General features: G+C 38.5%; 1 protein-coding gene across 2 annotated transcripts in view; it reads left to right on the top strand.

The window, feature by feature from the left end:
- TRPC6 (transient receptor potential cation channel subfamily C member 6) overlaps positions 1–16497 on the top strand; it is a 100019-nt gene extending 83522 nt beyond the window's left edge. For both annotated transcript variants that reach the window (XM_055703161.1, XM_055703160.1), the window contains exons 8-12: positions 581–776; positions 2408–2611; positions 9984–10067; positions 11949–12024; positions 13540–16497. In XM_055703161.1, the coding sequence (XP_055559136.1) occupies positions 581–776; positions 2408–2611; positions 9984–10067; positions 11949–12024; positions 13540–13691 (712 nt within the window). In that variant the 3' untranslated portion in view covers positions 13692–16497. The remainder of the gene's footprint in view (positions 1–580; positions 777–2407; positions 2612–9983; positions 10068–11948; positions 12025–13539) is intronic.
- The last annotated feature ends 375 nt before the right edge of the window (positions 16498–16872 follow it).

Raw genomic sequence — 16872 nt, 5'->3', positions numbered from 1 at the left:
ATTAACTAACCTGAAAAAAATATTATCAGTATCCCCACACCATGGCTTATTACCTCTACCTTGGATTTGTGGAAAAGTGAAAACTCAACTGGAGGATTGTGCTCTGTGAGACCATTTTTTGAAAAATGCTGATTTGCTGTCAGACATGCTGTCTTCACAGTTTCAGAATGTTAGTCATAGTACTGGTGAAATAATAAATACTAAGTCATCTAATAATGCAATTAAAGTATTTATAGGTTAATCATTTTTGTTATTTACATTCAGATTATCAGCAAGTGTGTAGCATGTAGATTAAAGTAGCTAACAAGTGAATCATTGTCATCTTTTGAGGATGAATATAACCAAATCAGATGTCTTTATGGTCAGTCATAAATATTCGGAATCTTATATTATGAAACAGCCTGTGCCTATCAAAATAAGTAGTCCACGTGTTCTATAGAATATCACTGTGATAGAGTTCTACATTGTGATAATGGAAAAATTTCTACACTGTACAAAAAATGGTAACTGGCAATTTATACAATAAGAATATACAGCTTTTCTTCAGTAACCTATGTGTGTATTCATTTTCTCCTTTTAGTGTTGAAGAAAGTTTCAAGACATTGTTCTGGGCTATATTTGGACTCTCAGAAGTTAAATCAGTTGTCATCAATTATAAACACAAATTTATTGAAAATATTGGTTATGTCCTTTATGGAGTCTATAATGTCACCATGGTCATTGTCTTACTGAACATGCTGATTGCAATGATCAACAGTTCATTCCAGGAGATTGAGGTAAAAATTCCATTTGTGATGAAGCATCACCAAATTTACTGTTATAGCTAATTGTCTAAATCTTCTGGAAAATTTTCTTGTTGACATCTTATTTAAGAAAAATAACACAGAGGCTTTTTGAATATATTAGGAGAAAATATTAATTCCACTGTACATTTTATTATAAAGTACCTGGAAATTATGCAGCTGCATGTGCATGCAGTAGTAAGAGCTAGACTTTACTAAGAAACTGCTGTTGAACTGTGTTGTGTTCCTGAAGAGGATGGGCTATGTTGTGTGATTTTGTGAATCTTTCATTTGCCTCATTTGCAGTTATTATTTGAGTAGTGTCCCTCTTGCTGCAAGGATGTTCTCGTTCCTATGCCTTGACCTTGCAAGCAAGTCTGTAACATGCTGTTTTCTTCTTTCATTTAAACAACTGTTCTAGTTCTATTCAAAGAACAAAACTTTGCTTGACAAAGTAAGCAGCAGGGCTACTGAAAATCAGCACGAACTTTTGCATACCATGGAAAACCAAGAGCTAAGTAATTATCATTGTTTAGAAAAAAGGAAGCAGATCTCAAGGAGCTGGGCCATCCCAGCTTTTCCCAGGTGACACCTTTGCCACAAAGCAGCAGACTCAGGTTTGACACCACTCTGGTCCTAGCTTCTGGGCTCTGGTTTGGGGCTGTAGCGTTGTCCAGCTTGAACAAGAGCAACACATTCTCTAGGGAGGTTCAGGTTCTTCTGACTCAGGAGGCCACAGAACAAACTATCAGGTTCAGAACAATAAAAAACAGGCTATTATCCAAAAATATGGTGAGCAGATTCAAACAGCTTCTAAAAACAGCTACAGCAATATTAAGTCATGTCCTTGAACATGACGTCAGTCCTTTCTGCAGAAAATTCTCTTGAACTTTACAGGGAGAATAAAGTGAGTGTTTTGTCTATCATAAATGTTAAGCATAAACCATGGTGATGATAGCATATCTGATTTAGTCATATATTCAAGCAAGTGGAAGGAATTAGGTAAGAGTCATCTAATCTTTTTTAACTTTGTGTGTAAAGTAATGGAGTAAAAATTTAATTTAAAATTCTAGTACAGTGTCATCTCAAAAAAAATTAATTGCTACAGAAGAGAACAATAATATAAGACTGGTAGTCTCACTGAGATAGTTCCATTTTTGTTTCGTTAACATAGGGGTTTTCCTTTTTATTTATTGAGCATGAGAGTGTTCTAAGCAAATGGCTACTCAGGCAAGCCCTAACAGATGTATATGAGTGTTGCCAAGCTTTAACTTGGGCTTTGTATTGTGTGCTTTTAAGTCAGAGCTTTCTTTCTTATTAGCATGCTTTTAAAGAGCACCAAATAGAGAGGTCTGTCTTTGTGATCCTGTATTGCAGATTATTAGCACTTAGTCTGGAGTAACCAATGTTTAAATCAAATCCACTTTGTTCTGTAATGGCATTATTTTAAATGGATTAATAAGAAGTTCCATTCATTGAAATTCGATTTTCAGATTAGAAACAAGCTCTTGATCTGTTTGAGATTAACTTCAGCCAATTACACTCAAAACACACATAAAGTTTAGTATCTTCAATACTCAAGGTGGTATTAGTAGTGTATTAACAGCAGTGTTTCTGTTTTACAGGATGATGCTGATGTAGAATGGAAATTTGCCAGGGCTAAACTTTGGTTTTCTTACTTTGAAGAAGGAAGAACTCTTCCAGTACCCTTCAATTTAGTGCCAAGCCCAAAATCTTTGCTGTATCTCCTACTCAGAATCAAAAAATGTATTACTAAACCATTTCTGTGCCAAAAGAAAAGCTTCCAGGAGGATGCAGAGATGAACAAGGTAATTTTATAATCTATGTACTGACTGCTAATTTTAAAAGATAGAAACAATTTTAACTTCATTTTTGTTGTTGATTTGTTTTTCTCATGGATTTCCCAACATACTTAGTCCCTGCTGAAGTCAGTCTCTACGTACAGGCTGAAATTCTTACTTTAGTTTTTAACATAAGTATTTGTCTACATCTGTAAACAGTTAATTCCAAAAGTGCCATTGTAAATGTACAGTTCTTCCCGCTGCTTCTAACAGAATCAGAGAATAATTCAGGCTGGGAGGGACTTCAGTCAGTCAGGTCTTGCAAACTTCAAAGGCTGGAGATTGCACAACCTCTCTGAGCAGCCTGTGCCACTGCCTGACTGTCCCTTATGGGAAAAAAGTTGCTGCTTCTACCTGTCATTTGAATTTGTCCGTTGCCTGTCATCCTCCTGTCCTGCACCACTGTGAAGAGCCCAGCTCCATCTGCTTAATGACCTCCCTGTGCAAACTAGGGGCTGCTCTTGGGTATGCCTATAGCCATCTCCGCTTTGGGCTGAACCAGCCCAGATTCCCCAGTGTCTCTTCACAGGGCAAGTGCTCCAGCCCCAAACATCTTGGTGACCCTCTGCTGAACTTGTTGCAGTTTTGTAACATCTTTCTCATGTCCCCTAAGTCCCCCAGGTCCTTTTCTGCAGAGCTGCTCCCCAGGCAGCCAGTCCCCAGCCTGTCTTGTTGAAAGAGTTATTCCTTCCCATTTGTCCTTACTGAAATTCACAGAGTTCCTGTCAGGGCTGTCCTCCTGGATGGCATTCCTGCCTTCAAGGCTATCAGCTTCTGCCTACCCCCCTTGCCACCCCTCCCATCTCTCACCCCCACCCATTTATATGTGTCTGCAAACCTGACAGGAGTGTGCTTTGACACCCGGTCTTTGATAAAGATGTTAAAAAGGGCAAGTCCCAGGATAAGATCCCTATACTATTTTCTAAGCACAACCATCCAGCCAGGATTTTGTCCATCTAGTTGTCCACCCATCTAGACAGTAACATCCTAAATTGAGTACAAGAATATTTTAGGATACAGTGTTAAAACCCTTGCTAAAGTCAAGGTAGGTGACTTCTCCAGCTCTCCCTTCACCTGAAAATTCAGTCATTTTATCTCAGAAGGTCATCCAGAGGGCTAGATGGGTTTTATTTTTCATAAATCCACATTTACTTTTCCCAGTCACAATCTGCTGTTCCATGTGCCCAGAAATGTGTTCCAAGAGGTCTCAATCCATTATTATGCCAGTTACTGAAAGGAGATTGAGTGGCCTGTGGTTGCCCAGATCATCATTTAGAGCTTTTATGGAGACAGGTTTGACATTTGTCTTTCTCCAGCCTTTGGAGACCATCCCCAGTCTCCATGGTCTTTCAAAGATGATAGTATATTTGCAAGGACTTCATCTTCTCTCTCAGTACCTGTGGATGCAGCCCATTGGGTCCAATGGACTTGCCTGGGTGCATTGGACTGGGTCAAGTAACCCCTGACTGGACCCTCCTCCACAGCCAGTCATTCTCCTTGAATCTCATCATGGTTGTCAGTGGAAGAGTAAAAGAGAGGAGAAAATGGTTGCAAACCTAGAAGGAAAAAACAGAGCTATAGGGAAAAGTCCCATGCCTCTGACAAGCCTCTGCCTCTGGTTAAGTTTGTAATAGTCTATAAAAACAAACATGTTGCAAACACTGTGACCAAAGTCAAGATTATTATTAACTTCAGATGTCTTGTGTGCGCTACTGGTAATTTTTCTAGCTTTTCACAGGTCTGACTTCATTTTATTTGGGAAATCTAATCCTAATGTATTTAACAGAAGTGATACTGCATTTGCTCAATTTTTTAGTGACTCCAACGTTTGCAAAACTTTTCGCTAAGCTGCTTGATGCAAGTTGATTTCATAGCTCCTGTGAGTGATCACTGAAAGTCATCAATGAAAAATCATGACTTTAAGGAGATGCATATGTTTCAAATTTAGTGATGGTGAGAAACAACAAATCATTTTTTTTTTCTAATTCACTCGATTTGTGACTTTGAAAAACTCCTAAGTAATAAGAAGCTTATTTTTAATGTCCTTTTAAAACAAAATTTATGTTCCCATAAAACAGGTACTCTTCAAAACCCCATTCTTACACCCTAGGTAAAGAAGCTGGATTTTTATCATTCCTTTCCAAAATTATATTCAAACCTAGCAATGCAGATGGCTAGAACGGTGCAAAGTGTAATAATTACCAATTCCAGATAAAACAGTAACAGTTGTGTCTGCCTTTACAGCAGACCCTCTGAAAGAGGGCTGTAAGGATGCAACCATCATTTATCAGATTTTTTCCTAACCCTGAATTAATTTTTAGTTTTCAAATATTAATACTTTCCACTCACTGCAGACTGTAGTATAACTATCATAAATTAAATGCGCTTACTCCCCAGCCAAAGAAGGCATAATAACGTGGTTGCAAGTCAAATGAATAAGAAAGCTTTATGCTGAAAAACATAAAGCAGCTGAGTTGCATCTATTAATTCCTCAGCTCTTCTAGCGGGGTGACTGATACTGCCAGATGATTACATTTTTACTTACTTTTGGACTGCCACATACTATGGAGCTAACTTTATTTGACTTTGCACTTTTTAAAAGTAGCTAAAATGTTTTTGTGTCACATTTTGACCCATTGTTGACGATACATTATTGTTGAGACTCTTTTATGGCATCTTACCAAAGGCATTCTTAGGCTTTTTAGGTTTTGACTTTGGACTCATACTGTGCTGAGCAGGTTGGTGCTGAGCAAGGAGCTGCTTGGGCAAGGAACTGCTATAAATGCAATGAGCTGTGCAAAGATAAGAAAACCTTTGCAAAACCAGACCCAAGAGCTGGTGGCTGTGGCTGTGCTAGTAGGTTAAATGTGATAAGGAGATCATCTGGGCACTGAGGCCAGTTCAGCAATGGCTTGCTCCTATTCAAGTAGTTTTCCTCCCAAAGTACAGTTGCTGCAAGGTATCGTCCCCAGACCATTCCAGCTGCCAAGCTGTGCCTAGGGAGAGAGACAGTTGCTCTGGTGCAGGTCGTATTGGGAGGACACTAAAAGTTAGCTGATAGAAGACATTGCATTGCAGTACCCAGAAATGTTGACATACACCGGAGTTTACCGATTCAGACCCAGCCTGTGGGTCTGTCTCCTGCAGAGCCTGCCTCTTCTCACTGCAAAAGCAGCTGCAGCACCATGTCCAGTGTAAAGATAAGAATTAGGATGGGAAGGGAGAAATTTCTGCCCCCAGAGCCAGCTCTGCCCTGATTACCAGTGGCAGAAAACGAAGCCAGATGTCCTCAGGACTAAACGGCGAGTGATGTACATAGCTGTGTTCAAACTGTAGCACAACAGGAATTTCTTGAGACACATCTACATATACTAATAAAGGGTGTGAAGATGTTTTCTTTCAGGCTGTTGATTAAAACAAGCAGATTTCTTCTGGTTCAGGCTACAATTACTGTTTTAAACATCAAGTGAACAAGAAACTCAAACCAAAAAAGGGGAGAAATAAATGAGAAAAGGGGTGGGTTTTAAAGAAACCTACTTTGAGTTGTATTCTAAATTGAACAATTGACTTGTGAGTGAGAAAGTTCATGGTTTACGAGTCACAGAGCTTGTTTATTCTCCTGAGCTAAAAACCTAGTGGCAGATGATGTATTTAAGCCTTTTTCTGAAAATTTGACCCTTCAGAATATAAATGAGGGACAACTAGTTATTGAAATAGCTTTAAATCCTCAAACAAACAATAAAAAATATGTTAACTTTTCCTTTCCTAGATAAAATGGTGTTTATGAAATTTTCACAAGTGATGGCTGGTTATGGTAGTACAAATTGGGTCATTTTTAGGGAACCCTCCCTTCTGGTCCAAGCACATAGCACTTACTGGCATTCAAAGTCATCAGCTGATTCCAAAAACCGGGATTTAGGACATTAACCAAGTGATACACAAAACAGCTACAGTAATGGCATTAACGTTCTGATTTCATTGAATTTTAAATAATGCTAGAGAACGAGAAAATGAGAAGAAAGTTTGAAGAATAAGGTGTTTTCTAAGAGCAATGCTCTATGTATGCTGCACTTCTTTCACACAACACTCCTGGAGGAGAGTTATTTTTGTTAGGGTTTATAACGTTGTTTTATTAAAATTACATTTTTTCCCCCCAGAGTTACTCGTGCAGATGTTCAGTAGATACTAGCTTAAAAATATAAATTCTATTTTAGTCATTAATGTCACAGGCTGAGTTTAGTAGTAATTTCTGAGAGAGGAAAAAGCCACAGGAGTGAAGCTTAAAGAGAGTTTAAAAATTTTGTGTAAAAATGGAGTTATAATGAAATCTTGGCAATCTCTGCCACCAAGTGGTCATTCAGCAATGTGCAATAGATGTTCTGTCCTGTTACACATAATCAGATGTAATGAAGTTGTATACTTCTGATTTACCTGCCAACTTTAAAGGTGCAGTCTGTAGCTGATTAAAAGTACATTATTCTGTTCAAAAAATGCAGAGTGCTGAAGGGTCAAAGTTTAGATAAAGATGATACAGTGTGTCTTGTTTTTACAAATTTGCAGTGTCTCACTTAACCCATTTCACCACGTTACTGATTTTGCTGTTTCAAGTGAAATTCAAGTTTTAGTTAAGCAGTGGATTAACTTTTGAAATCAACCAATGTACCATAAATTTGAACGTGGTAACTGGCATCACAGGCTCCATTTAAAAGACATGATAAATGCTAAAAAATACATAATAAAATTCAATACATTTATAGATTATATGTAAACTGGTAAGTAATGGGGTCACGAATGGTATGACATCTGCAGAAAAAGTCGGAGAACCACAAGGGCTGGGACACCAGCCACACGGCTGGAGCCCAGCTTCATGCCCTAGGGCAGCTGTGGCCAGGGCGACTTTCCTTTGCCACTGCAGAGGAAGCACCCTCTTATTCTACTACATTATTTCCGAAAATTGTGCATTAGGAAACCAGGAGCTGAAAAAGCAAGAAGGTTTGTTTTTTTCTCTTTTAATCTAGTAGTAAAGGTGAGGCCCAAGAGAGTATTATTAGTTCTAAAATCTTGAAAGATATAGTGATTACACAGTCATTTATACTCACTAGCCACTATTTTTTATTATAAATCAGATGTATGGTTTAAGTTTAAACATTTAGATAAACTTATGTTTTCTAATATATAACCAAAACTTTTAAGGTACCTTTTTTCAAGCAAGAAAAAGCAGCAATAACTTGCCCTTTTTATACATCTTAAATTCAATTTCCATTCAGATTCAGGTTAATGTGTTAGAGATAAATATAAATTATTTATTTATCTATTTTTATATTACTGTATGTCTTCTATCATTATTTTCACTTAGTCAAATAAACATCATCTGAATATATTTTAATGTTTTAAGAAATATATGTATATAGATATTGTAAATCTTTCTAAGGAACAAAAACAAATTCCAAATTCAGTGTAAACTTTATATTAATTGCAAATTAATATATTTTACCAGTAAGTGTAGTGTTTTCTTCAGGAAAAAGATATCAAAGTACAAACCTGATGTAGAGAAAGCTGTCCCTGTCCATGCCAGGGCAGTTGGACTACATGGTCTTTAAAGGTCCCTTCCAACACAAACCATTCTATGATTCTATGAAATGCTAAATGAAATCTAAAAATATTTAAATTATTCCCTGTTTGCAGATTCATGAAGACTTACTTGCTTTAGTGTTTAAGTGAATATAAAGTTATTTGAAATTCTAGAAAACTAGAAGACTTTTAAGGACCAAGCTGTGCAGCAGCTAGGAGAATTGAGAATTTTAATTGATGTCCTCATTGTTGGTTAAACTACTGAATCTGATGCCTCATTCAGCTTTTTTATACCTATATAATTCCCATTTTTTTTTAATTTTAGCCTTTGTGTTAGAATAAAGCCCCTAAAGCTCTCTGCTGACTTGTTTTTATCATTTTCTACTTGGCAACTGGTGTATATTTATCACATATTTCATATTCCTACTTCCATTTATTATCAAAAGTTCAACTATGGGAAGTTCCCACTATACCTCAAGAAGTTTTAGTGCTTTCAGTTGCAGGAGAAATGGCTACGTGAAAGCTTTAGCCTTCATTAATATCAGGCATTGTTTTGTGGGCTCCCTTGATGTGTGATGTTCCTGTACAGCTGCATAAGCATCTAACCCTTCCGTGCTTTCCTCCCTACCAAACTATATCCCAGCGTATCCCACATATTATACCAGGCTTCAGAGTACCCTAGTTTGCTTATCTATAGGTGCTTGGTGCATTAAGACACAGAGATAACCAATGTGGAGAACCTCACTGGAAGTACAGCATGATGCCACAGGATCTGAGACACTCCAGCGATAGCCTTGTGCTTTAAAACAGTACAAATTTTATTGGACCATGTATAATTAAAGAGAACTGACTTTTTTGTAATGGTCCCACTTACTCCTCATCCAGATCAATCATGATTTAGATTTAACTTTTTTTTTATTAATTTCTTGCACCACTACTCATTGAACTGGCCCCATTATCAATCTAAAGTAGTATCATTTGTTTCATTTTGACAGTTGCTATTCACTCTTACTGCAGCCTAGTCATTCAGCCTGAGTCTCAGTTCACTGTGCTGTAAAGCTCCAGTCCTTCTCAAAGGTGTAAATCAGTAATTAAGCATGCACAATGCATCCTCAGTGTTTTATCGGGGAATTATACCCTTTCAGCGCATGTAGGAAAGAAAATGGGACTCAAAAATGTCAGCTGATAATTTTGTGGTCCCTGGCATGAACTGCATAACCACTTACATTCAGCCGTTAGCGTAAGTAGAGGGGAGAAGCAAACTCCTCGCGTATTTTGTGGTAGTGGAGGTCACACTGGTTATGGGGAAGTGCTATGAAAGAAAGGAAAGGGATAATTCTGCTGTGTCACCTTCCTTGGCTTCTCCCACGCCTTGCCTTGACTCTCTCTCATCCATTGCCTACAAAGCTGTGCTGAACCAGTGCTGCCTTCCTCCTGACGTGGATCCCCTTCCTGCGACCTGAGGGACAAGAGAAGGCTCAGGGGGAGGTGGCTGCTCAGCTCTGGTCCCTTGCACATGTTGGGAGCAGGTGGCAGGCAGAGTAAAGATAGAAAACCTCCCATTTCTCACTTTCCTGCATCACAGTCTGAAAGGGTTTGTTTCGACTCTGGTGATGAAATTCTGCACAGGTATGAGGACTTTATCACAGTCATTTAATACTCCCCAAATTGAGCTTAAGAGTTAATGTTCTGTCATATGATAGATGCATGAGGTAATTTTACCATATTGTGCTTCTATTTTGTACTATAAATAATGTTTCCATTTCAGCTTGGTCAAAGGAAGCAATCAAGTATAAGAAGCTCAGATGAAATCCACTTAAACAGTTTAAACAATCCTCCAAGGCAGTACCAGGTAAAAAAAAAGAGTTTATTTTTAAACAAAATCAAGAAGTAATGGAACTGGCAGACTGACAGCATGAGGACAGTTTTGAATTTATGTTAAACAACATGAATCAAGAATAAATCCACAGACCTTGTATATATCAGAAATAAATGCACTGATTTAGGTATTTGCAGTACAACCTGAAGATGTTTGTATCTTCTCTTTGTTTCTTAAATGGTATTATTATAGTGCAATATTTTAAAGTGCTTGAAAAATGTTTTTAATTTTAGAGACAGATTGAGTTCTCAGCTGCACAGTGCGAATTAAGAAAACCAGAATCTTCCCGTTTCATCTGCTGAACCAGCTCAGCTTATTGTGTCACACATCTACATACGAATACCTCAAGCACTGCAAATATCTCTCAGCCTTTATGCGATCAATAGTCTGTTTATTCTTAGTCTCATAAACAACTGCAGTGAGCCTTTGTGCAGTTACTTGAAAAGAGACCCAGCACAGTCCACGTAAAGCTGAACTGTTCTGGTCCAGAGGTTGCTCCTTTTCTTCCTGTAATACCACAAAACAGGTAGAAAGGAAGAAGCCAGAGCTGCCTGGGCAATAGAACAAGACTATCTGAATGCATAAGGGTATAGAAAACAGGTATACTTGTTTTAACTATAAAACAGAAAAAAGTTTTTCCCCTTGTGCAGGCTAGTTCTGCAGTGTCTGCGTAAGCCTGTTCCAAAAATTCCCTGACCTTTTTCACAGCCTATCTCATTATGATGCAGTGATAGATACTAAGGCTACACATTTATCCCATAAACGTGAGGATGTGTGGCTTTGTATTTGAAACATTCTCAGATTATTACAATAAACAGTACAGCTGCTGACCTTGCAAGCACAACTGTAGTGATGCTCTGAAACCACTAATCTGGGATGATTCACCTCACAGTCACCTCCAGTCAGGTCTGTTACTGTGAAGACAAAAGCAGATACATAAACCTATGTATATTTTATATCTTACAATGAAACCCAAAGAGTGTTGTCGTGGTTTACACCATATGAAAATATGAAACCCAAACATAGAAGATAGATCCGCAAAGGAAATTAGATACCTTCTTCTTACTCAAGTAATTTAAACTAATGAGAGAATCAGGGGTGGAATAAATTTTTCCTGGAAAGGTGAAATTTGCATCTAAATTTGCTGGCCTAGGTTCCCCTTTTTATTAGCAGAGAGGGCAGTCATTCTAATAGTGCAATTTATTTCATCAAATTTAGCTGTCTGACATGAACTGTGCTCTCGGGTTTGCTTTTTCTATCCACAAAGGCAATTAAAGGTGACTACCGCAGATACATATATTTACATTAAAAAATATCTGTATTTGCTCAGATGAGTCCCAGCTGACATGTTTAAATGACTCTTAGAATTGTGGGTCCCATTTTCTCTAGGCCTCACAATAGGAATAAGAAAACTTAGCAAATATAATATAAAAATAGATTAAAATAAACTGATGTCAAAAGAGTTTAGCAATTAGCACTGCTAATCAAGAGTCATAATCATATTCTGGTAGCAATAAAGGCTAGAGGGTTTCACCTACATGGACATCAAAGCTGCATCTGTATTATTCATTCTCACAGACTCCAGTAGTAGATTGAGCTTCATGAATGATAACATTTGTAAGACGTGTTTAGTTTGTAAACTTTCATGTTCATATATGTGCAGAGTCATGGAGTTTAAATATCTACTGTAGAAGTAAGGAGAGATTTTGACATTATATTCCTTTAACCTGGCAAGTCCTACACTGAAATGTCTGAATGCAACAGAAGTTAACAAAGTTTATATTTTGAAATGCCATAGCAATACTAGAAAGTCCAACTAAGAAAACTTTTTTTTTCTTTCTTTCTTCTCTGCAGAAAATAATGAAACGTCTCATTAAAAGATATGTACTGAAAGCTCAGATAGATAAGGAAAGCGATGAAGTCAATGAAGGTGAGTATGCTGATGCATTGTATGTATATCTAACCAGAGAATCAAAACAAGCTAATTAAAGTGGTTACATGTGCCACCTGAAAGAAATGTTTCCAAAATACTTAATCCACTTGACATGTTTACAAGTGCAAGATGTAAAATTAACATGAAATTGAAGTTAGAGATGTGGCTTTCTGTGTCTGTTCTCCCATCAGAAACTCTCACTGACCTGATAACTTCTTGTGAAAAGTGTTTCTGCTTCTAGTAATGCCCATACATTTCCCATGGTGAGGCTGTATTTAATGCAGCAGCTGATTTGGGGCACCCCTGTATGAATTCTCCCTTGTGTTCTTATTGGGGGTTCATGCATGGGCGTACGCATGCTTCAGATATTTTTGGGTGTGATTTATTAGCTGTAAACAGCTAGTGAATGCACTTTCAGAAATGTTCTCATCTGTTTGCACCTCTCTGGTGTCGGAAAGATGCAACGCAGCAGGAAAGGACCACTCTCTTTTGAACAGTGAGAGGCCTTGTTGCTGGCCAGGAGGACTCAGGCACCCCTGATCTGCATGATCTGCACAAAAGGACCTGGGTGTATTGTTCAACAGCCAGCTGAACATGAGCCAGCCGTGTGCCCAGGTGGACAAGAAGGCCAGCAGCATCCTGGCTTGTATCAGAAACAGTGCGGCCAGCAGGACAAGGGCAGGGATTGTCCCCCTGTACTGGGCACTGGTGAGGCTGCACCTCGAATCCTGTGTTCAGTTCTGAGCCTCTCACTGCAAGAAAGACATTGAGGTGCTGGATCGTGTCCAGGGAAGGGCAACGGAGCTGGTGAAGGGTCTGGAGCACAAGTCTGATGGGGAGCAGCTGAGGGAACTGGGGTTGTTTAGCCTGGAGAAAAGGAGGCTCGGGGGGACCTTATCGCTCCCTACAGCTGCCTGAAAGAAGGCTGTAGGCAGGTGGGTGTTGGTCTCTTCTCCCAAGTAACAAGTGATAGGACAAGAGGAAACTGCCTCAAGTTGCACCAGGGGAGGTTTAGATTGGATATGAGGAAAACATTCTTCACTGAAAGGCTGTTGAACCATTGGAAGAGGCTGGTTGGGGAGGTGGTTGAGTCACCCTCCCTGGAGGTATTTAAGAGACGTGTAGACATGGTGCTTAGGGAAATGGTTTAGTGGTGGACTTGGCAGTGTTAGGTTTAGGGTTGGACTTGATGATTTTAAGGGTCTTTTCCAACTTAAATGATTCTACAGTTATATGACCTCTCTTGAGCAGCTTCCGTCTAATGGATCATTTGAGTTTTGTGAAGTGATGTGATCTCTCACACTTTTGTCTTCAGATTTGTTTGGTTCCTGAACTGCATTTTCATTTCCTATCCCTAAGCCACCATTCACCAGCAGGCAGCAGAACATCCAAGTTTTCTTTTCAGTGAAGACATCCAGAGAAAACTGGATGATAACTGATAACTGTGAGATACTTGGATATGCTGGTTCTCCTTCGTTTCTTAATAGTGTGATCTTCTAATATCCATTACAGGTGAACTGAAGGAAATTAAACAGGACATCTCAAGTCTCCGGTATGAACTCCTTGAGGAAAAATCTCAAAATTCTGAAGATCTGGCAGAACTTATAAGGAAACTTGGTGAAAAACTGTCAATTGACTCTAAGGAAGAAGAAAGCAAGAGATAACCTAAATGTTTTAAGAAATGCAACAGAACGTTAACAATTCACTTAAAGCCATATTTCTGTTTTTCTCAAATCTAGCTCATATTTCTAGAACAGATTTGGAAATTAAATCATTCCAATTCTTTACTGAAAAACCACAGTTGCAAATCCTCTAGGTTTACAGTAGGGAGGAGATACCACTCAAGTAAAGGTATTTGTTCTTTACCTGCTGAAGAAGATTGAATTTGAGGTAATTTTAATATTCAGTTTACCTCTTCTAGCATTCCAGTGGAACCTTGGTAAGCCCAGTCATGAAAGGTTAAATGCATAAATCTAAACTTTTCCTACATTAACTGGTTATTTTTGCAAATTTCCTTTTGTAGACATTCTTAGGTACATTTTAGTGAAGCAAAAGAGAGAAATTTCAGGCTGTTACATATTTGTATCAAAACTTATTGAATTTTTCAAGCATTCTGAACTAGCAAAAAAAGCCTCTAACTGCCTTTGTAAAAAAATGTGCATGATATTAAAGTGATTTATTTGAATATTTCCTTGAAGAGGTAAATACCAGAATACTCACAGCACTGTGTTATACTTTTCCCTACTTATCCTTGTTATCACTGGACTATCCTGAAAGATACCTAAGTTCCAAGGGGAGTTGGTACATTAAGAAAGAAGTATTTTTCACCAAGTTTATTGAAAAGCTATTGCTGAGGCCTGAAAAAAACCCCTTCTTTAATCCAAAATAATTAAACCTTGAAGTTCTAATCGCTTTGAGAACTCCCAAGTTTTACAGCTTTTATGTCTTGAACCAAGACTCCTAAAGTGTGGGGTGAATGTTTGAATGTAGAGCTGGTAACATGTTTATTTAAAATGGAAGATACTAAAATGTTAGGTGCAAACCCTCTCTCTGGATTCTGGGAACATCATGCTTCAGGCACCATTTTCCCTGTGTTTAAACTTGTTTAAATGATTGAATTTTGTTCAGATCTATCCTTTACAAACAAATCCATGTTGTTCCAAAAATTCATGAAATCTCATATTCTATGGATTTGCATCCCTTGTCCTTTTTTCCACTGGAGAAAGCTCAGCTCTTGTGCTGTATTCCCTAGGACTCCTTCAATGAAGGATCTTCACTCCATGTCATCAACAGAAGCCTGTAACGCTTCCACCCTGCCCACTGCAATACTTCTACGTCTCCTTCTGTTAAACTGGACAAGAGGTAGCCCATGCCACATCTGGCTGATAGTTGTGTGGCTGGCCAGCTAGTATGTCCATGCAGGACAGCCAGCTGGTTTCTGTCTCTCCAGATAGATACAGGCTAAATTCCATCTAATTGTTCCCTCATTTAATACAGTAATTTGAGTTTCTCTCTTCTGACAATCACCAATTCTGGGACTGTTAGAAGCATATATTACATTGGGGATCTCTGCTCCTCTTTAAGCTTGGTTGAAATTAGTGAAAGGGCTATGAAAAATTGTAACGGGAACATCAAGATGTATAACACCTGTAAAGCCTTTCATACAGAAAAAAGGCTGAAAATGGCTTGTCAGTAATTGCTATTAAATTGGCTTTGTGAAATTTATTTATTGTGGAATGTATCAGAATGTTTATGCCTCTCCCTTTCAGGCTGGAAGTTCTTTTTTAATGGGTTTGGGTTAGTTTCTAGCCAAATTTACTGATAGTCCCTTTTTAGAAAATTGTTAGTGAAGTCACTATGTCTTTTCAGGGAAAAAAAGAGTGTATTAAACTAGGTTTTGAAATCACATGAGGACAGGTGGAGGTGAGGGGCTGTGTCCTGCCTGGAGAGGCACGGAAGTTGCTGTGGAGGTCAGCCTGCCCTTTGGGGTGTTTGTCATGGTCTGGGGGACCTGCTTAGCCTTCTGCTTGGCCCATGAGTTTAGCCACAAATGGATCGTGTGGGACGATCTGTGTCCTGTGGGCCTCAGGTGAAACAAACTCGGGGTTTAGAAATTTTAAGGCTCCTTCCTCTGAAGGAGGAGAAGGAAAGTGAGATTTCCAAAGGCAGTGGAGCAATTTGTATTAAACGTCCAGTGTGCTGGCCTGAAAAACTATGAGGTATGGAATAGCCAGTTTCAAAACTGGCCTTTGATGATGAAAAAGCATTACCTCATAACCTGCAGTATTTCCTGCGGTAATCAGCAGGGGCTACTGCAGACTCTGAGACGACCTGACCTACTGGTCTTTGGCAGAAACGCTCTGGCTTCTGTGTCAGCTGTTGTGTGGAAACCGAAGGCAAGCCGGGGCTGTCTCAGGCTGGAAGGCAGCATGCCGCTGCCTTCACTGCCTTTCGTCTTCTGGACATTCCTGCCTATATCCCTGGGCCAGCGTGGGACACTGATTTTGGGTTCCTGCTTGAGTGTTTTTGGCCTGGTTTTCTGAAGCAGTGAGCACTTAGTGCAGCTCCACTGAATGACCCTGTTCGAGGCCATACTACTTGAAGCAGGTCTTCCACCTTTGACAAGCTCTTCGGAAAATCTGTTGGTCAGAACTTGAGGTAACAAGGACAGTCAAAGTTCACTTTCAGTAATCCCATGTCTTTATTTTTGGTCATTGCAATGTACAAGTTGGATCTGCAGTCTAGTGCTAGATGATGGTAAAACCTTCGATCTCCGTAAAGCCAATGTAAGGAAATACATAAACACAGTTTAAGATCCAGGCACTTTTAAAGTCAAGTTTTTTATTACAGAGGTAAAATGTACACTGTGAATTTGTTTAAGCCCAAATTTTGACTTACCTTAATACTAAAAGATCATAATGTATATATTGTATTTCATGAAGAAAATACATATGGATTTTTTTAATTCAATGAAGATATTTTATATGTAGTTATTACTTATGGAACAATTTGTTAAATATATTTGAAGAGGTCTATTGCCAAATGTAGTGTGATAAGCAATGTAGTATTTAAAATGAGCACAATACCAAATATATTATTCTGATAAAAAAATTAAATATACCAGACTCAAAATACTGTTGTGATGCATTGTATGAACACATTGGTCCTTCACTACGAACCTTTGGCTGCTTTTCCTTGGAAGTCAGCACCAAGACAAATAAGGCAAAATACTCTAATTTGCTAGCAATACTAGAACAAAAGAAGTTTCATGGAAGGAATAAAATTCTTTTCATACTTGATTAGGTTCAAGGTCATGTATTTTGTCTGCTCTGACTAACTGTGACT

The sequence above is a fragment of the Falco cherrug genome, chromosome 2 (assembly GCF_023634085.1).
Source record: "Falco cherrug isolate bFalChe1 chromosome 2, bFalChe1.pri, whole genome shotgun sequence".
In the NCBI taxonomy this organism is placed as follows: domain Eukaryota; kingdom Metazoa; phylum Chordata; class Aves; order Falconiformes; family Falconidae; genus Falco; species Falco cherrug.
Note: the sequence above shows the minus strand (reverse complement) of the source record. Positions and strands in the feature narration are given on the sequence as shown.